At 44.3% G+C, this 21,581-nt stretch overlaps 2 protein-coding genes across 5 annotated transcripts in view; one reads left to right on the top strand and one right to left on the bottom strand.

Annotated features, from left to right (window-relative positions):
* gna13b (guanine nucleotide binding protein (G protein), alpha 13b) overlaps positions 1–5,792 on the top strand; it is a 33,421-nt gene extending 27,629 nt beyond the window's left edge. Inside the window, exon 4 of the mRNA XM_042087102.1 lies at positions 916–5,792. Within this exon, the coding sequence (XP_041943036.1) occupies positions 916–1,488 (573 nt within the window). The 3' untranslated portion in view covers positions 1,489–5,792. The remainder of the gene's footprint in view (positions 1–915) is intronic.
* A 3,358-nt stretch (positions 5,793–9,150) lies between these two features.
* slc16a6b (solute carrier family 16 member 6b) lies at positions 9,151–18,620 on the bottom strand. 4 transcript variants are annotated; one of them, XM_042087092.1, is made up of 6 exons: positions 18,211–18,620; positions 16,700–16,951; positions 14,937–15,080; positions 14,124–14,252; positions 11,824–12,705; positions 9,151–11,455 (listed from the first exon to the last, which is right to left on the bottom strand). In XM_042087092.1, exons 2-6 carry the CDS (start codon positions 16,935–16,937, stop codon positions 11,205–11,207), a joined length of 1,644 nt encoding a protein of 547 aa, XP_041943026.1. In that variant the 5' UTR covers positions 16,938–16,951; positions 18,211–18,620; the 3' UTR covers positions 9,151–11,204. The 4 variants fall into 4 exon arrangements, with proteins under 4 accessions (XP_041943026.1, XP_041943025.1, XP_041943024.1 ...); XM_042087091.1 differs by having other exon boundaries at positions 16,700–16,939; XM_042087090.1 differs by having other exon boundaries at positions 16,700–16,948; positions 18,211–18,617.
* Positions 18,621–21,581: the final 2,961 nt, after the last annotated feature.

The raw sequence follows: 21,581 nt of genomic DNA, 5'->3' as shown, positions 1-21,581 counted from the left end.
GTCAGAGTTATTTTGTGAACGCAGTGGTTTTGTGTTTGGAGGTTTTGTGTGATTGCTGCTGTAGGAGGAACACATTGGTTTGTCCAGAAACTGGTAAGCTTTAGTTTTTTGCCCGAGTCAATAAGGGGAGGCCTTCAAACAAAGAATTGAAACTGGTTAATGCGAGTTCCTCAAAACTATAGTGAACTTTAGTTACATGAGTTCCTTTTGGTTCTTTGTTTCTCTGTTGTCTCTCTTTTTTGCATTTTCCCTCAGCACTGCAGTGGCATTTTATAATTTTTTAGGCTCAATATCATAATGCCACTCCAGATATTTTCACCCTTTTACAGAACCTTTTTTAGTGTGGGCCTTCATCGACTACATACACACACACACACACACACACACACACACACACACACACACACACACACACGAATTTCTTTATTAGTAAAAGTTATTGGCCTTTTTTTTCTGTCTGTTTGATACAAAACCCCTGGTCACAAACTGAACAAGCAAGCTAGGGCTGCACATTTAAGCAATTTGTAATCAAAATCATATAATACAATTAGCTAATCGCAAAGGCTGCAATTAATCATTCAGCTCGCAACTCTGACCCAATGTTAAATCTATGATTTTTATATTCAGGTCATCCTCCTTGAGTTACAGACACTAAAGCTCACCCAACAGGAGTGCTGTTCTTCTAATGCATAAGGCATTCTCATTGCTCACCAATCAGAAGTGGCCCAACTTCAAGTGAAAATTTGCCATATTGAACTGAAGCTTGAAAATTCTATTGAAAATCATTTCTCCAAATCATGCAGCCCTAATATGCGCGCGCGCGCACACACACACACACACACACACACACACACACCAAGCAGTGACCACATCCTCTTTGTAAAGCCTGTGTCTTGATGTTTGTCCCCTCTGCAGGACTATCTCCCGACACAGCAGGACATCCTGCTGGCGCGCAAACCCACTAAGGGCATCCACGAGTACGACTTTGATATCAAGAACGTGCCCTTCAAGATGGTGGACGTCGGAGGGCAGCGGTCGGAGCGGCGGCGCTGGTTCGAGTGCTTCGACAGCGTCACGTCCATCCTCTTCCTCGTCTCGTCCAGCGAGTTCGACCAGGTGCTGATGGAGGACCGGCAGACCAACCGTCTGACGGAGTCACTCAGCATCTTCGAGACCATCGTCAACAACCGCGTCTTCTCCAACGTCTCCATCATCCTCTTCCTCAACAAGACAGACTTGCTGGAGGAGAAGGTGAAGACGGTGTCGATCAAGGACTATTTCCCCGAGTACACGGGCGACGCGCACAGCCTGGCCGACGTGCAGAAGTTCCTGGTGGAGTGTTTCCGCAGCAAGCGGCGGGACCAGCAGCAGAAGCCCCTCTACCACCACTTCACCACCGCCATCAACACCGAGAACATCCGCTTGGTCTTCCGCGACGTCAAGGACACCATCTTGCATGACAACCTCAAGCAGCTCATGCTGCAGTGACGTTGCCGATGCAAATGCACCCCTCACACCCCACCTGACCCCCAAGCCCCCTCTGCCTACCCCTCACCTGTGCTTTGGTCCAAACACCACTTCACCCACCACCTGTCTCTCCTGTCCTATCTGCAGGATTCACATACATTCACACACATATACACACACACACACACACACACACACACACACACACACATACACACACACACACACACACAACTTTCCCCCTTTCCCTGATCTCTCCATGTCCAACCACTATCCCCGTTTTGCCCCACAAATCCCCAACACACACACACACACACACACACCTGAGATGGGATGGTGTCCCCAGCCCTTGTGCCTGGTTTTAACCAACTGTGGTCCCTTTCTCTGTAATGCTCTGACCCGGGTTAAGGGGGGGGTGGTCAGGCAGAGGGGACTTTGTAAATGTGCGGAATCGCCACCGCTTTCCCTCCCCCACAGAGACTTGAGTGGCAATGAACCGCTCGCTGCATACTGATGCGGGAGGAACGTCCGTCTGTCTGTCTGTCTGTCTCTGTCTGTCTGTCTGTCTGTGTCTGTCTGTGTGTGTTTGTTTGGAGAAAGTAAATATGGTGTACAAGCCCGCACTGTCAAACTGTATACCGTTGCCTTACCCCCCACTCCCCACCCCCAGCCTCTTAGTGGCCGCTCTAAGATCGACAAACGGTCCTGAGAGCTTATCTTCTCCTCCTCCCTGTCTACCAGATGAAAAACTGATGCAGAGGGCAAATCGCAAGCAAACCGAAAGACAAAATGTAGTAACAGTGTAAGTGAAAGCTTTTTTTTGTTTGTTTTCTTTCTCTTTTTTGGTTTGGTTTTGTTTCTTTGTGTATTGTAGGATCCAACGGAAACATCAGAGCACTGTCCTTAAATGTCGCCTTTTGAGCCTTTTTAACACTGACCAACTACTCGCTAAGCAGCTGACTTGATGTTTGGAGCTGACCTGTGTGCCAGTGAGCTGCTGTCTGAGTAGCCAGGGTTCATAAATGATTATTAAAAACCTTCTGGTGTTTGAACAGTTTGTTGTATGGAAAAAGAGATGTTCTGAGCCTTTGTCCACACCTTCCAGGCCCACTTTTGTTTTGCTTTTATTTGTAGTTGTCTAATCAGCTGTTTTAAATCTTGAATCTCTTTATAAATAGGCCTATATATATGAATATATTTACCTATGAGGAAAAAAAAACTTAACTTATATTTCAAGAAGTTTACACTTTTTTGGCTCTGGTGGATTTCTGTTACAAGCAATTGGAGAACCTTTTTTTTTTTTTGAGGGGGAGCCCTCGTTTCATGCGTTCATATGTTTAAACATGCACACACAGAAAATAAACTGAATACCTACTGTTTTCTGGCACACAGGGCAAGAGAAGTTCTGGTATGTCTATGTTTTTGATTACTCTCAGGGCTCCTCAAGATGACCACTTTTGTGTTTTCCTAAAGCCTACATTCAAATCCATTTGTCACGCAAAAGAAGTTCACCGTTCTAATTGACGGGTCAGTGTTTTGACTGGCTGGACTTTGATTGGCCCCCTGCTGCTGGCTTCAACCTATCACTGCCCTGCCCCAACCTTTTCCTGTAAACCAGCTGACTCCTCCCTCTTTTGTTTTTGTTTACAGTGGTTCTTAACGCCAGAAGGTTACTTTTGAAGTGGCGACAGCCAGTGGCGTTTAGAATTTGCGTTTTATTTCTTTTATTTAATTTTATCTTATTTTATTACTTTTTTTTTTTTGGTTTGTTTTGCATGTTTGATCATGGCCACAAGGTTTCATTGTCCTGTGACTTAAAAAACGCATATGTGTACCTGACCTGACAAGAACCACTGTTTTTATTTTGGAGGTACCAGTTGAAGCATCGCCTCCATTTGATGTTTCTTTTCCTCTCCCATTCTGTGGTGTATGAAACAAAAAAGGGACTGAGTCGGCCTTGTGAAGCCCGCTCCCGGGTTCCAGGACATTTTGTACAGCCCCCTGCCCACTTGCCTTGTTTGATACAGGTGTCGTTCTAAGCCCTTTACTCTGGAAAACTTTACTGTAAAGTGAGGATGGATGTTGATTTGTGAGCGTGTTGTTGTCGTGTTGTTTTTGCTGCTCCTGCCTTTCTCTGTTTATGCAGATGGTTACTGCACCTCTAAAGCGCAGCCTTGCTGGTGCCTGAAGTGCAAGGGGCTGGCTCTGTTCCTATAGGAAATGACCCCTTAAACACACACGCACATACACCACGCATACACACACCACACATTATTTGTGAATGTTAAGTTCAACTTCCATATAGTAATGCATGTGCACACGTACACACACATTCTCACGCTCCTGTTTTTAACCCTACTCTTCCTTATTTGTACAAACACGCGCGCACACACACACACACCTTGGAAAGCCCTGCTGCCTGTGGCGGACATGTTTGGTTGGAGGAGGGGTTGGTAGGAAAAGCAGAGTGGTCTTCTGCCTTTTGGCTCCAAGCCCAGAGGAGAACTCTAACGTTCAGATTCAGCCTTTATGAGACCTCTACATTGGCCTCCCTTGTCCTCACATACACAATGCCCCTCACACACAACACACACATTCACACAATGTCCCTTACACACACACACCATCACCACCACTCTTGACACACTCCAGTCTGTGACAAACTAGAACAGACATGCAGGCAGCACATTTGGACTATGAAACCTTTTTCTTTCTCCGAACAGACACACACACACATGAAAAGAGGTCCTTAGCGACCCTTCCCCCAGCCCCTGGTGCCTGTCTGCTGTGCATACTGACCCTTCTTCTGTGCTGCACTTTTTTTTTTAACTGTTCAGAAAAAAAGCAACAAATTAATTGTAGAGGCCTTTATTTTTTATTTTTACCAAGCAAAGGTTAAGGAAGAAAAAAAAACCCAAGACCTTGTTGTCTGTATGTCGACTGTACAGATGCTGGTCCAGCAATGGGTCGCCCTTTCAGTCTCTTCTCTCTGACTTTGACTGCCCTTGATGACTAACCAAAGGACCCCTCTGACCAAACATAGAAGGTCCTAGTCTGTTCTAGGTTTCAGCTTGCCTTAAAAAGTTGACCGTTAGCCTGAATTTTTTTAAACACAAAAAGCGAATGACTACTCTTTTTGTACAGTGGAAGAAATAGAAGAAAAAAATGAAGCTAATTCTAATGTCGAGACCAAATGTGGAACAGGGTTTACTACCGTAGGCAGATGAGGATGAGTCACGTCGTGTCACTGTGTCATCTGGGCCGTCGTCGGCCGCGGGAGGGAGGGAGGGACATCTCCGTTTCTGTGTGTGCCCGCCTAGCGTGAGAAGGAGCCCCCCGGTGGCTCACTCACTCCCCCAGTCGCTGCACACAGAGTGCCTTTGCCCAGTTCCCTTTCAGTGCGTCAGAGGCCGGAACACAGCCAGACGTACCCAGCACAGAGTGCACGGGGAGGTGGTGACGGTGACGCCGCTGTGTGGGAGGGGGGAGCACAGCTGCCAACCATGCAGTGCCCTTACCAATAGTCCAAGCCACTCGTGCCAGCACCACACCACGCCACTGTGCCTGTCTGTCCACCTTCTAAAAAGCGCCATGTGTACCGCCATGCTGCCCCCACTGTGATTCACTGGGTCACGTGGTACATTTTAGAGCTGTCAAAGTCTGACCCACTTCTCTCTCTCTCTCTCTCTCTCTCTCTCTCTTTCTCTTTCTTTCTTTTTCTTTCTCTCTCTTTCAGCAGGCAATGATGTTGGGTCTGGGAGCCCTCTGCTTTGAAATGTTGTAATTATGACCAGTACACTACTTCAGTGCTCTCTCTCTCTATGCACTGTGACTGTGTGTGTGCCACATCACTGTGCCATGTTGGGTGAAAACAGCACGGGGGAAAAAATGAAACAAAACTGTAAAGAAAATTATTGTGTGTCCTGAGCTTCTTCCAATAATGCCACCAGATTTTTTATAATGATTTTTGAGAAGGCCTTGGTTGTGTGTCCCTTTTGTGTTGTATGTTGGGGGAGGGGGGGTGGGTTATTTTATCACAATGTTTATGCAACTGATTCAGTCACAAAATGGAAGACAAATTATTCCTAGTGCCTATGGATGGCTTTGTCTCTAATTTTCTAATCATGCGTGTACATGTACAATGTAGAACTTTCATCACAAACGGTAAAAACAGTTGCCCCCATATCAGGATTCGTGTTACTTGCTGTTGAAGTCATTGTTCATAAATGTTCGTTCATGCAAAACTGCTCTTAATGTAACCTCTTAACAACTGCCTCTCACCCTGCCATCTTCTAAAATAAAGTGAAAGAAAAGAAACCCTGAAACATTGTTTACTGTTTTGACCATTTGGCTTTTTAGTCTTATGTATCAGAAACAACAATGATGATATATCAACATGGTCACGGGTGGGAAAGGAACAATTACAGCATTAGCAACTTATAAGATTTTTTTAAAAATCCTGACTCCTGTCTTGTCTATGAAGGCGATGTTGATGTTAGGGATCAGTCCAGAGGGGGAACCTTGAATGACACTCCATACTTAAGTTACTACTGTAAGTATTCAACACACTATTTCTGTTTCAGCAGATAGTGTCCCAACAGTAAACTCACAATGAAGGAATAGGATAGCTTTTGTAAAATATGGAGAAAATCATATCTCACTGATATTTCTCAGAAAGGTGCAATTGACTATGTCCCGTCATAAGAGCAAACAAATTTAGGAAGGAATGCTTGGGAAACGGTGCCAAAGTGTTTGAGAGATAAGGGGAGAGAAAGAATAAAGAGCAAGAGAACATCAGAACAGACGGCTAGAAGAGAGAATAAAAGTGGCTAAGGGGAAGGAGAGTCCCTTATTTACCCACTCAATGATGCAGGTGTACTTGCACATCCCACGTGTACTGACAGGAAGAGGCCTGAAGAGGGCACAGGGGGTCGTAACATGGTATCAGAAAGTCCATGATTTGTCTGCGCCTCCTGAGTGGTGAGTTATTAACAGAGTAGGCTACACAGCTTCATTACTTGAGTAAAAGTACAGATACCCTTTGCTAAATTTTACTCAAGTACAAGTAAAAGTACAACAGTCAGATGTCTACTTAAGTAAAAGTACTGAAGTACATGTTTTTAAAAGTACTTCAGTATCAAGAATACAAGAGTAGCCTACATTTTCTAAATATTGCATTACTACTGCCGCAGTGCTTACATTTATGTACAGAAACGTCCGACGTGGAGTTATGAAAAATGTTAATGTTTATACCTTGGAGAATGTAAAATGAATTGGAATTAAAATCAAGTCATTTTCATCTTTTTACCATGTTGCCAGGGATGGGCAGTATTTCTAATACATGTATTTAAAATACAAAATACTGTTTTGTAATTGAAACACTTGAAGCGAAAACTATCATTAACTTGTTTAGAAAATTGAAATAGTCTGGCGAGGTGGGGCCACAGGTTGGCACATTCCCGGGATGGACCTGCTGCGTCTTCATCCATTGTTTCGTCCATGGTTTCGTCTCTTATCTAAATCTGACCATGGAGTTGACTTTGGCGGAAAGCTGAAGGTGATTGCTGATAGGCTGTCCCAATCAGTGGCGCCTGCACAATCCATTCACGTTTGAGAGGGAAACAACAAATTGAGGGTTTCCGAGATTTTTCTTTTTTCCTTTTTTTTTTAGAAGTAGTAACGGGTACTCACGGTTATGGATAGAAATGTAGTCGAGTAAAGAGTACAATATTTGCCTATCAAATGTACTTGAGTAAAGTCATGAGTACTCCCCAAAAATGATACTCGAGTAAAGTACAGATCCCTCAAAATTGTACCCAAGTACTGTACTCAAGTAAATGTACTCCGTTACTGTCCGGCTCTGGTTATTAATGGTGTGTGGACCAACAAAGATGAGTATCTTCTGCTTCAGCTGACTACACGTCCAGTTGCTGGCTGTCGCCCAATGATGAGAAGACGAATAAAGCCTGCTGAGTGTCTTGACTCTTAAGCCAAGCTGGAGAGGCAACTCTCCTCTCCTTTTGTGCTGTGAATTAACCTAATCTGCATGTAGCTCATCTCTAATTTGCCATTTCCTCCAGTGTGGTCTAGCACTCTTTTGAAACCCTCCTGTGGATATAGCAGTTCTCACTGGGAGATGTGTGCTTACATGAGATCTTCCCGTACTGGGAGGCGCCAGGGAACATTGTTTACCTACAAATATTTCCACTGCTGGTGTAGGCTACCTAATTGGTTAAGTTATATCTTAATGCACTGCAAATTCACTGAAAAAGGCCTAACAATGTTGTTGTTTCTTGTTTCTTTCTGATCATGTTGAGATCAGCATTGCAATGGTAAGAAACTGTATACGAAGCAAAATCATACTCTTAACTTTAACAGAAAATGTGTTATGTGGTCTGCAATGAGGTAACCACACCAAATCCCCAGCTTAATGAATAGCAAGCCACAGGGGCTACACGGCCTAAATTACCAACTTTCTGTTCACATTATTGTCCACAGAACATTGACTTTTTTGTCAGATATTCAGAGAGAGGGTGTTTTGCTTACACTGTCATAATTGGCCTGTTTCTTCACTATCCTATCATAGTAATAGGCTACTTTGTGGGGTAACTCCTGGGAACATTTTGTCTCCCTAACTCTGTCTGAATTTGAGCAAGCCTCCTGAAAGGAAATCTGTCTTTATCCTATTTACATTCCTCTGCTTGAGTGGTTGTTTTACATAGGGGCAGAGTTGTGCTTTGCAGTGTTGAGTGCCAAGCCAAGCGCATAAGGGATAAGGACTGATTAGCAATGCTAATGCTTGCTGGGGAGGGGAGACTTCTCTTGTCTACCAGAATGCAGCATTTAGAAAGCTGCTTAGTTAGGGATGTTGGGAATGTCCATGCATATTCTAAATGTAAAACTATACAGAATATTTATATAATGTTATAGATTTATATTTGACCTTGGCTTGAAGGTTTTTCTTATTGCAATTGGCTGACATTTATGTTGCAGTATCCTCCAGCCACCACGCGAGGACACTGTTGGCCTATTCTCCTAGGTCTCATTTAGGTACATCAAGAGAGGATATTAAGGAGGAAATCCACGGGGGAATTATAGTTTTAACAATATATTTATCTGATTGTTTTTGTCTTAAAGGGTATTGTATTCTTTTCATCCAGGGAAATGGAACTAAGGGCAGGCTATTTAATTTAAGGCATTAATAATTTTAAACTGATTTGGCCTACTCTAAATTAAAAAAAAACCTTAAATAACAATCGCAGTTTTACGATCCAACCCGTTTTACAATCTGTCTGTTTAGAGGCAGGCTCGTGCCCTCATGCGCGGTTGAGGCAGACTTCAGCTAGAATGTGTCTGTCTGACTGGCACATAGCCTATGCTGAGAGGATCCCTGTAGTCACGTTGAGGGAGACACATGTCCAGCTGGTCCGTGCCGAGCAGCGTTCGTGAACCTCAGAACTGAGGCCAACGCTGTAAGATAATGTGGACGAGTGGATAATCTTGCTGACATGACATGAGAAGGGAAGGCTGAATCAAAGGAGTGATATTAGGATAGGGTATTGCATAGACATCCTCTATTGCTACTTATCGGTATTACGCACGCAAGTTACTTTGTATTAATGTTGTGCTCTGTGAAACATTTAAAATATGGCAACACTGTAAGTAATCCAATTGATAAAAGCATAGTTGTAAACAAGATTTAATCAATATAAAAAAATCAATTGTAGCCATTTCGTCCCCTTAGAATTATAAGGTTCTATCTGACATTTTTGTCAAAACTGAGTTATTGATATATTTTTATTCTGTGAATAAATAAGGTGAGGTAAGGTGGTTCTTGAAGTTGTATGCATTTTTGGACAGTATAAAGAGGTTGTTTCCTCTTATCAATAAAACTCTATGGAATTCTCTAAAACGTGTAAGCTCAATATCTCAGAACTACTCAGAATGCAGTTAGAACCCTATAATTCTAAGGGGGCAAATTTTGTGTCAAGCATTTCCAGGCATTGACATATATTACATTGAATTTCAAAACGTTGTCTTTCATCAGTACAATTTAGAATGCCCTCATAGATGCCGTAAGTAAAAACCTATACAACCTATACACACACAAGTGATTTCATAATTTTACATAAACTATACTGATGACAATTCAGACACTGTGCTAAATAAAGGATCAAGTCTTCAGGTGATATCCGATTGTTCAGCAGGCTCAGTTGAGGACTTCACTGTTTTAAAAACAATTATGAAGGAGGTACATTGCATACACTGATTACACTTCTTCTGAGCCAACCAAACATTGTTCTCTCACACAGCTTGCTTTATATACTCACATACACACACTCTATTACATACTTTTATATGATGAAGAAATTCAGTGCTATGGCATAACATCAGTAAAAAAGGGATGGTGTTTCAATATTGCATTTTCCCCCTTCAACATCAAGCCAATAATACAGAGTTCACAAGGCAGACAGAGCTAGGAACCTTAAATTAAAAGGCACAAGAGAGTCAACCACAAACCTTTAAAGCCTCATCTGTACCCCTGGACACATGACATGACTGACTGCTACTATCTTTGGCGGTGAGTTTAAATATCATCAACTGCATTTATAAATAAGATAAAGGGAAATGTATCTACAAAATAAGATAAAGGGATATGTATAATAGAAATGTAAAACTCCTCCCTTAAAAAAGAAAACCCCTCATTTAATGTGAACGATGTGGGAGAAAACATGGTTGTACAACTCAGGAATTCAGTTAAGTCTATACAAGCACTGGATGGACATATAAGCACAAAACCGTGGTGATGGGATGGAAATATTCTCTGGTAAACACCAATGCACCCGAAGTCCCACAGAATGGTTAAGACAACACAGATGGTGATTCTGGAATTTTGACCCTTTGACCTGCATCTGGTGCCACATCAGGCCCAACATCACCATCTAGATCAGTGCCACCATCTGGGTCATGGAAGACCTGCGGGTGCTCTGTGGGAGTCTCCATCGCCCCAGGTACTGACATAAAACCAAGTGCATTGTGGGTCGTTGTCATAGAAACTCAGGGGCGTCATTAGAACCATTAGAGCTTCACAGCATTAGAATGTGTGACATCAAAACCCAGTGTCTGACCAAAGTCAATTAATGATTAAGCCAGTAAGAAGAGACCAAATTAGCCTTCCTTCTTTTCCACACACTCACAAATGGATTGATAGTGACCCAGTGGTGTCTTCCTGGCTTAAATATGTAAAATTATACAGTACATTCACACCACACCCCACACCATAGGTTTATAAATAACTTATCAATTCCAGGAACGTCTGTCTATCTGTCTGTTCTTCGCACATCTCTCTTACCATTTGTCTGACTGATTTCACACTTAGCATGTGTTTCTCTAAGGGCACAAGTCACTCTGTGTCAACTCTGATGTCTGATGAGAAATGCGAAAGAAATCATTAAAACGAGCATTTGGAGTGATCAGTTGGATCATGCGGTCTTCACTGAGTGGTGTGCCTGTCCCCCATGACTCATGCACGTTAAAAGCAGCGACAGGATGTCTAAAACGGAAACATCTGAGACACTGTGGTCTCTTATGTATGTCTATTTACCTTCCGATGGTCTGCATTAAAAACACAAACCATCTCCACCTCATTGTTCTCCTGCTTCATCTTGATATCTTTTCCGTTCTTGTCTTGGTTGGTCTTGTTCCCAATGGCAGGTGACAGTCTTGTGAGGGTGAACTCACACCACACTTTGGTCATTGCTTTTGGTAGGGCTTCCCTCACCCGCCAGATCCACATCCAGGAAGTCGACGGGGTCATCCGTCGAGCTCTGCGAGGGGCTGCTCTCCGCGCTCTGGCCCTTCCGCCGGCCTTGGCACATTCCCAGCTTCAGCGGGCGCACCAGGCCCAGGAATAGTGCCCCCAGGCCCATGCCCACCGCACACGAGTAGAAGGCTGAGCCGTAGTTCCCTGTCTTATCCACCAGGACACCTACAACAAACAAACACACACACACACACACACACACAATAGATCTCATTAGAGAGGTTAACAGAATTTTCATTTAGCTCTGTTCATGCAAAGTGCTTCAAAATGACTCTTCCACTGAGAGCTGCTCAGGGATCACAACAAAACTAGCTTCCCATGCTGTCATATAATCTCCAGGAACCCTTTAATTAGGGGGAGTCCCTTTGGAGTTAGAGGTTCATCTAGTAACCCCCAACCCATAAATCAAGCTGTTAATGCACCCCCCCCCCCCCCCAATAAAAAAACAGACACGCTCTCCTAGATGATTTATTTTAAACCATAACTATTTTAGGGCAAACCCTTGTTGAAGAAAATCCCCATTTCCCCCTCACCTCCAAGGGGTGGTCCAGCCAGCCCGGCGAAGCTCTGGATGCAGACATAGACGCCGACGGCCGAGGGCATGCGCTGGATGCCCAGCACGTCGTCCTCGGCCAGCATGGGGATGTGCGTGGAGCAGACGGTGCCCAGCAGGAAGCCGTAGAGCGCGCAGCACACAGCCAGCCCCCAGAAGTCCAGCACCAGCGTGAAGGCCACCAGGACGCCGGCCAGCAGCACAGTGCACAGCAGCAGCACGTTGATCTTGCGCAGGGGCAACCGCGTGAGCAGCCAGCCCACGGAGAGGCGCCCGACGATCTCGGCCGCCGCCATGGTGGAGAGCAGGGCGGGTGCGGCGTCGCGAGACATGCCGCGCGACACGCCCAGCTCCATCACGTAGAGCTGCGGCGCGAAGAAGCCCAGTGTGGCGAACAGGCCGAAGAGCGAGTAGCACACAAAGCCGCCATCGCGCAGCACCGAGAAGTCCAGGAGCTTGGAGGTGGCACTAGCGTCGGTAGGCTCTGACGGTTCTGCTGCGACCTTTCCGTATCCTTCGTCCTCTTCTTCCTTATTGAAACAGGCCTGCTGCTCTTCTACCTCTGCCTCGGCGAGGCTATTCTTGTCGGGGGAGGCCCCCCCTTGGCTGTTGTTCAGGTTGGTGCGTGAGCTAGACAGCGACTGCACTCCTGAGTCCACAGAGTTGATGGTGAGCTCGTTCTCCAGCTCATACTTTCCCTGCGGCTCCTTGAGAGGGGAGCTGGACGAGTCGGCATCAGTTTGTTTTGGCCTGATGATGATTGGACGAAGCAGAGCTCCACAGACAATCACACTCATCTGAAGGACTCCAATGACCACCATGCAGTAGCGCCAGCCAATCACATCCTTAATGGCAGTGAAGGCTTGGGGAAGGAAGCAGAGAAGTACAGAGGCCATAAAGAATGATTGTTAGAAGTTAATTAATAACAGGTTCGACAAATGTTCAGCAAAAACCTCATTCTCTAAAAAAAATGTGTCGATAAAAAAAGCTTCACATTGTTAGGCTGGACTAGGCAAGAGTTAGCCTGACGAGCCAGACCCACATTAAAATGTAGGGTCTGGACACTCACCGTTCGCAGTTCTCAGTCCGAGGGGCGGGATAATCAGTTGTCTTTCAAATTCCCTCTGCACGCAATAGGACAGCGGCAGCGCTATGAGTCCCATGCGTTTCCCACCAGCGGAGCTAGTTGGCTAGTTCAAACGTTTGCCTACTTAATAAAAGCTTAACTCGTGTCACACTGTTTGCCAGCAGCAACATCCATCTTATTTGTTTTCAAGTAGCAGGGAATTCAAGCCAAACCGTTGCAACTCTGCCATCAATCATTATGTTAAGCCCACCTAACGACTCTATACACGATTTCATTGGCCTGATTAAGTTTCGATTTCTGGAGCTCACAAGCCAACGGAGAGTTGCTAGACTAGCCCTGGCAGCAAATGTAATTTGCGGCCGCTAGGGGCGCGTCTAGATTTCTAGGCTAGGCAAGAGTCTCAGTATAAAGGGCCATTCACACCAGGCACAATAATTATAAAGATAACTATAACTATAACATTAGCGTCCACACTGGGAATGGAAAGTCTCTTCTTGTGTTGATGAATGTGATGTCTAGAATTTGATGGATTCTTATTGGCTGTTTTAATGTTCTCAAAGTGATCCACAATGATATCGTTGTTCATGTCGTTATCGTTTATATGTGTGGACCCTGTCATTCATATTAGCTAGAATGATACTTTTTCTTGTTATCGTTATAGTTATCGTTCTTGGTGTAAACGGCCCTTAAAGGGGAATTACGGCGATTTTTCACATAGATCTTGAGTTTCTCGAGGTCACCAAGTGGGGGTGCTACACTCTGGGGGCATGAACATGGGGGCTCATGAAGAGTTTAGCTGTTGGCTGCAGCAACTCGAGCTAGGTAAAACCGATTGTTTTCAGGGGTTTTTCGTACCGACAGTACTCAGTGACCTCAAGAAACGGAGATCTATGTAAAAAATTGCCAGAATTCCCTTTAGAGTCTTAAACCAGTCTACGAACATGGGCTATCTTTTAATTAATGTTCCAGCCTCACAGTGATGGTAATGTCATTTTGCAACATTAAATTTAGATTTCATGGAAGGAAAGAGCACACAAACAATCCACTACACCAATGCTCAACTACAGCAGTTCACTTGCTAGCCTGGTGCTATTGGTGGTGGTTAGTGGGGTTCCGCCTTCACTGTAAAGCACTTTAGGTGCCTTGATAAGCTCTACATAAATCCAATGTGTTGTTGTTGTTGTTGTAGTCACCTGGAACCAGGGCGAAGACGGCGACACACTCCCCAGAGGAGGCGATGGAGGTGACGATGGAGCGGCGGCGGCCGAAGTACTGCGAGAGGATGGTGATGGTGGGCAGGAAGGTCATGCAGTAGCCCAGGCCTGTAAACAAAACAGGAAGAGAGCGACATGACAGCCACGGGCCTTCCTCTAGCTGCAGGAGGGAATAGGAGGCTCAGGAGACTCTAAGGCCTGGGGCCCCGAGGCACCGGAATGATCCGTCTCGTCACTGTGGTCGAGGAAACATGGTGGACAAAGCTGAAAGAAAACTGCATTTAAAGAGACAAAGAAGGGGAGAAAAAGACACAAAAGGAAAGGTAAAGAACAGAAGTTGTACGGTTAGGGAGTGTCTGTGCAAAATGTAGAAAGAGAAATAGAGAAATAGATAGATGGAGAAAAGTAAAAAGAGTGGGGAAGGCTAGCAGTGCATCATGGGTACTTGCCAAGGAGTGCTTGGCCACATGTCTGAAAGGCAAGGGGTTTATTCACATAAACATAATATTGCAGATGATTCTTGAACTGAATAATAATAGTAAAAAAAAACATGAATGATGAATTTGTACTGTTATCTGTTAACACTTGACCCCATTGCCATATGAGTTCTCATTGGCATAATCACTGGCATTCAGTCAGGTTTTGGAAGGTTTTTTTGAATTCTGATGTCCTAATCAAAAACCAATTCTGCAGGAGACAGTTCAATTCATCAATCAATCATTCTGTCAATACATTGTCAAAGGCAGTGCTGGGATTCCCCACCAGTGCATTTGTGTGGCAGAGGAAGGGTACCTGAGACAATGCCCACAGTGATGTACATCTCGTTGATGGAGGTGGCGAAACCGCTGCAGATGGTGCCCAGGCTGATGAGGAATCCGCCGACCATGACAACGGGCCGATACCCGAAGCGGTTACTCATCATGGTGGAGAGGGGAGCTGCGGAGACAGACACACACATGCACACACACACAAACATACAGGAACACACATACACACACACACACACACACACAAACACACACACACACACACACACACACACACACACACACACACACACACACACACAGAGAAAGAGAGTGATGACAGGAGCAGAGGATGAAATGGTTTAGGCAGTGCATCGGATATAGCAGATTGCTCTCATTGTGTGGTGAGGGGGTGACGCAGCACTTTCTCTGTCCGTGTCGAGGGCCCCTGTGTTTGCATGAGCCACAATGCGCAAGGATGGAGCACTGAGGTCAGTATGCCCCTCAGAGCTGAGGCTGATGGTACATGGGCACCGGCGGCTTAGAAGGGATTGTGGGTCATGAGAGAAAACTACCAAAGATACACCCTGGGAAAACAATTAAGATCCACACAGTCTTAACATGAGAAGAAGCCCCGCCAAGCTCTAAAACACATCTATATAATTCTAATATAGGAACCTTTTTAGCCAAAGAAAGAAATCTCCATATCACCATAACGCTTTTGCTCGAGATCAGAAAGGACGTTGCTTTGACTTCCACTCAACTGGAAGGAAGTTGACTCTCCCAGTGCGGCATCTATGTTGTCTCTAGCCAGAAGTATCTGAAGTGGCTAATGTCTCTCACAGTAGTCAGCAGTTTCAACTAAGCAGAGAGGAGCCATTAACTTTGGCTCAGTCCACAAGCTCATGTGGATTGGACTTGTTTTGAAAATATGCTTCTACAGTTTTAAAAAACCTCAAGGACACCAGTACAATAACAAAACTGTCTGTGTCCTACATACTAAAATAAAATCACAGTATGATAACTGCATGAAAGTTATTACTTTGGAAGCTGTAAGCTAACTGGTATAACCCACTTCCAGTGAATTATGCTAAGCTAGGCTAACAGTGGGGTGTCAGGCTTATTGCACACACAGAGAAGAGAGGGGCATGTATCCTCTTATCTAACTCTGGGGTAGACAGCAAAAAAGCTAGTTTCCCTAATAAGTTGGCATGTTCCTTTAAGTAAGTTACTCTTTTTATTTAGCTGTTTGCAGGCATTGGCATTACTGCTTCTGCATTAATTCCCAAAATAACACTAATGCAATGTTTACATGGCCACACTGACACCGTTCTATCTAGCAGCATTTACCGGTATGCCGGTATGGTCGAAATCCATACCTAAGGGCAAATTCCTATAGTTTATACCTTAAACATTTTATATCTTCCACCCCTCCTTTTTCTCAGCCTTGATACAGATTCTAATCCAACACACTCTCCATTAAATTCAGCTAACTGTTCCCCACTGTTCCCCAGCTGTCCTTTAAGTGTGTGTACTCAAGTGTGTGTTTGCACACAGTCCTGGCTCTGGACATGGGATGCAAACAGAGTGGCTCGCATTAAGCCGTTTACAGCACCAACCCGTCGACATACTGCTTAAGAAGAACTGATGGCAGTGGTGCAATTTCATTGATGTTTTGCACAAACATCAAAAACATTTTGCCAGCATCTCCGACCGTACCTTTAATGTTAAAAAGACTTGCTTTAAAAGGGACTCTATCTGTCCACTGGCTACTGGTCATTTAGCAGATAGGGGTGCGTTCAAGCTCACCTGTGAAGGCCATGATGAAGACACAGATGGAGACCACCCATGAGACCCGGCTGTTGGTCTCGTTGAACTCGCCCATGAGGTCCTGCAGGAAGATGCCGAAGCTCTTGATGACGCCGTAGGTGAAAACCTCCACGAAGAAGAACGCCACAGCCACCACCCAGCCCCAGCCTCCATCGGGCACTTCTGGGTACACGTTGGGCCCCATGCACCCCTTCACTGAGGACATCATTCCCATCATAGTTGCCAGTGCTGCTTGTCAAGGACACAGAAGAGACAGAAAATGCATAAATAAACAGGAGACTGCTACTTTAGACAAGGACACAGAGACAGCAATAAAGCCCCCCCCAACCCCCCAGTTGTGTTTTAGTCTAACGTAAAAGGAACTCTCTGCCTGGTTTTTCATCTGGTAAGCTTACAACGATCTCACGACTCTAGACCTCAGCATGTAAAGAGGAACAGAGTAGCAAAGGCAAGCAATGCACGCCTGAGAGAGCTTACACCCTATCGCCGTCCTGTCCGCTGTCCCAGCAGCACACCTGTCACCTGCAGCCCTGTCTCTTATCTGTGGACCAGCCGGTCAAGTTCAGATAGCGGAAACCCGCCAGTCTGTCCGCACCTGATGAATCACCTCATGCCCAGTCATTTATGGGGAGGGGCGGGGATCTCGGATAACACACCCCACACAAGCCAGCCCACTCCCCTGTCCAACCTCTCCCTGCCTAGCTGCCTGCCTGCCTAACTGCAGTCCCAGGTGTTCTGTCTATGCATACCTAAAGTGGTGTTGTAATAGTCAGAATGCCTGGTTAAACTTCTACTAGCTTAACTGGAGGAAATCATTTTTTGCACACATTTTCTACTGAGGGGTAATGCCCGGTTGTCACACATTCTACATGTTGACTCCAAGGGCCACCATATGCTTTTGCAGGATGACACAATTAGGCCGCTGCTGGGTTTTCAATTGCGCTATAAAGTAACAGCTTCATATTAAGTAACTCAACTAGATAAGAAGTGACAATTCGAGGGACAGTAGAAGTCTATGTGTGTTTAAACATCTGCGTGCCATCAGACGCACGACTGCGGAAAAGGAGAGCCTTAATCCTTCAGCAGGGGAGTTTTGAACATTCTACCTGAAGATTCTGTTCTGCAACAATTCAATGAACCCAGATTTAGAACGTTCAATTTTCAACATACCCGTCACACCGGTGACGGTGCCGGCTTAAGGGTTAAAAGGGATTCGTTCATGATCAGCGCCATGGTTCCGTTAAACACAGCTTAAGATGCCTTCAGTGTCGGAACTACGATTGGCACACGATCGTTTACTCTTGCAATGTCAGAGATAGTCATAGCCTACAATCAAGCAAGGTAACAATGATCATAGTGTGAACAGTTGAAACAAAGCTGAAGATGGTCTCAGAAGACTGCTGTAATGCATCTATGACATCTACGCAGGCTATTGCAGGCTAGGTTATTTCCAAAGGAAGTAACGTTAGTGTGCACTATTCAACACTTACCAGTGTCGTTCGAGGTTTTTGTCGATCAACTGTCGACTGTAAAAGCCCGCACTGTTTTCAGGAAACTAATCACTATGCTATACCCTATGGGGGTTTTTTTATACACAGTCTGCTGTGTGCTAGCTTGCGATCATAATCAGGTATTTTGAAAACGTCTATGAACAATGTTGATAGGGTAGTTTGACTTTCCCTTTACGTTTTGCAGCAACAGAAAAAACTATCCATGTAAACGATTTAAAATAACACATGATAGAGCATTTTCCTTTGCAGCCAAAATAAAAATGTCATCTTCAGAACCATCTACCCATGTAGCAGCTTCCACTCGATCCTAGTCTTAAAACAAACTATACCGGCTCAAGCCGGTATTTATACGCGGGCGCGCAACTGCTGCTGTAGTATTGTGCGCGCGAGCGGGCAAAGCTGTCCTACAATGTAGCATAGCTGTGTTCATCTAACCCGCCTACAACAAGGTTAAAAATTATTTTTAGTCTTTAACTCGTGGAAAATTCAGTAGGCATATGATATAAATTACTGATAAACATTGTGAACATGTAATCAATTAATAGAAAATAACAGGGAGGAAAAGCCCATCAGTAGCCTACGGATGACATTGCAAATGTCTTATTTTAGCTGTATTTCATAAGCATGCGTTTGGTTGATAGGAGGAAACGTGAACGCGCCTTGATAGGAAGTTGTGATGATGTCATGACAATTGCGAGGGCGCCTGAAGCCAACAAAACTGGGTAGAACAGGTTCGTTCCAGTTTGCCACAGTCAGGCGATTATCATTTCAGTTGCCTCGGCTGACGACTGTTTTCCCGGTTCTACCTCTGCCGTGTGGCACTGTAAAAATATCTCTCCGTCTGAAAAGTGCTGGGTTAGTTCACATAGCCTACCGTAATAATGTTTACTCTTGACTTGACAGTGCATTTATTTATTGCCTATTGTCAATCTATGGTACAGTATGTTACTTATCAAGCCAATGCAGAGCAGACAGCAGCCCAATTCAGGAAGAGTTAGTGGCTAGAGAGAGAGAGAGCGGATGGGGCCATAGAGTTCTTTCCTATTCTTTACTATTCTAAAGATGATCTGCTACACTGGTATGGTGACCCGCTGCATTAGTTTCATCCAGGGGGCACAATTCTCTGGACCAACTGGTTTTATTGGCAGTGATGGAGTGCCATAAACCTAATGCCCAACTGTGGGCGGAGGGCCCTGTTGAAGGAAGCCACTATTGATACACACACAATATTCAAATAAGTACTAACATTGTACTATAGGAACATGGAATAAAGGAATATGCTACCATATAACTATAGACATTGAGGATTACAGTTATTTTTCGTAAGGGTAGTTCATTATACACCCTCAGATGTAATCAGGGTTTTGACACTGCTTGGATGATATGATGGCTGCCATTATGCACCAGGATACTCGTCACACTATCTAATACAGTTCTGAATTTGAAATGAACTTTAATTTGAAGTGGTGAGCAGTACTCACCAGTAACAAGTACAGTATATGGCATATATGGCAACATTGTATGTTTTCGTATGTTTCATTCTCTGTATGTAAATTCTAGAAGGTTCACTGTGATGTGGCCCTGGAAGTTTGAATGATGGTTCATCAGGTAGTTAAAGGCATGCATGACTGCTGGTCTAATGAGGCCAGATGTATCTTTACCTAGAGACATTTTAGCCTGAGCTGTTTAATATATTACACCTATTTCGCACATATCAGTGAACACTTATCCTGTCCTGTGCTGTGCAGTCAAGTTCATGGATTTTCGGATGATCATAGAAAGAAGTCTACAATTTATTCAGAGGTGTTTTTTATTTATTTTGAAGATAATTCAGGAACAAGAACTGGAGTGATGTTATAAAGCTGTAATATATAATACCTCATGGCCATAACAGGGCAGTTAAAACAGAGAGCGAGCTGTTGAGTAACGGACTGAATGAACACATAGTCGTAGATTTCCAGCTTTTGCCAAACAGTTTGTCATTTGCATCTTGTACTGCGGCCTATCATGAAATGCAGGAGTGTGTTATGTACCAGGGCAAAGGTTGATCGTAAAACTGGAGTTATGTGTTACAATACTGTACCAGTGCTGCCTGGACATTGCAGTTTTACTGCCATCTTTGCCTCAGTTTTGAGATAAGTCCATTAGGCTGCATTAAACCATGTCAGACAGGGGAGTAAAAACATGTCCCCATCTATGTCCTCAGAGTTTTATATGTTATTCTTTAACCAAAGCAAACAGGCTCATGAATTAGGCAAGATGGACGGTGGTCATTTTTAAACTCCTTTCCCTTTCTCTGGAAAGATCGAATGCTGAGCTGGAAGCCGGAGAGGAGCCTCACTGTGACCACTCCCTGCAGCCCAATGCCAAATTCTGCCTTCAGTACCCTGGACAGCTCATAGAGACCGCCTCATCAAACCGGCCTGTCAGGAAAAATAAACAGGTGCCGTCAGATAGAGATCTTTTTTTATTTCATCTCGGCATTGGGAAAACATGTGTTTTAGAAACAGCACTGAGGTAGGAAGGCCACTTGGGACTTTCAGAGCTTTTTTTTCACAGTCGTCATTCAATTGATCAATAGTTCAGTGTAACATGTTTCAATCAGTATTGATCACAGGCACAATAAGCATCACACATGCAACTTATGATGCTGTAAAACCATCAGAGGACAACAGGTTCACCAACTGTTCTGTGGAGACAAGCCAAATTATCGTAAAATCTTGATAGTCAAGTGTAGTTATCGTCATCTCAATTATACGTGTGCAAACCTACATCAACACTCAGTTATTTCACTCTCTTCTATTTAGTCAAAATTAAATGGCAAACAGGAACCTAACTCCATGTTTGCCCTGAAGAAGTGAATCAAGACCCAGAGGCATAGCACCTCTACAGATACCTGCTACAAAATGAGATTTACATTAGAATGTTAAAGGATTATGATTGGTTGCATAAACACCACTAAGCCGCATTATGGAGTGGTCTCAATGTTGTCAGTCAACGAGAAAATCAGCTCTAACTCTGGTCAAAATGAATCAGGATTTGCGTAGTGAAAACGATATGAATTAAACACATACTTTCTCCAGGTGTATATGGCAATCTCAGTCACTATGTAATGCCCGTAATGTTGTTGCTGTTGTTGATCTAGTTACTATGTAGAACAATATGTTCCCCTTTTCCATTCAAAACAACACCTGTCTTAAAAATTAAGTTACACAACCAGAAGGTTTCACAGGATGACCTTGGTCTGTTGTAGCCCTGAGCTTTTCAGCAACTCTGTGGTAGCGTGTTTGATAAAATGGTGGGGTATGTTGCACTGATAATCCAAAAAAAACACATTGTCAGCCCATCAA

Source organism: Alosa sapidissima, chromosome 3, assembly GCF_018492685.1.
Source record: "Alosa sapidissima isolate fAloSap1 chromosome 3, fAloSap1.pri, whole genome shotgun sequence".
In the NCBI taxonomy this organism is placed as follows: domain Eukaryota; kingdom Metazoa; phylum Chordata; class Actinopteri; order Clupeiformes; family Clupeidae; genus Alosa; species Alosa sapidissima.
This window is presented reverse-complemented; position numbering and strand designations above follow the sequence as displayed.

What these genes read in the sequence shown, in the direction of transcription:
- slc16a6b (XM_042087092.1), bottom strand. Translation starts at nt 16,937, where the DNA reads ATGATGGGAATGATGTCCTCAGTGAAGGGGTGCATGGGGCCCAACGTG. An exon ending in CACTGTGGGCATTGTCTCAG is followed by an intron (nt 14,253 to 14,936) that starts GTACCCTTCCTC and finishes TTTTGTTTACAG; the next exon opens with GCCTGGGCTACTGCATGACC. An exon ending in CGTCTTCGCCCTGGTTCCAG is followed by an intron (nt 12,706 to 14,123) that starts GTGACTACAACA and finishes TCCTTCCCCAAG; the next exon opens with CCTTCACTGCCATTAAGGAT.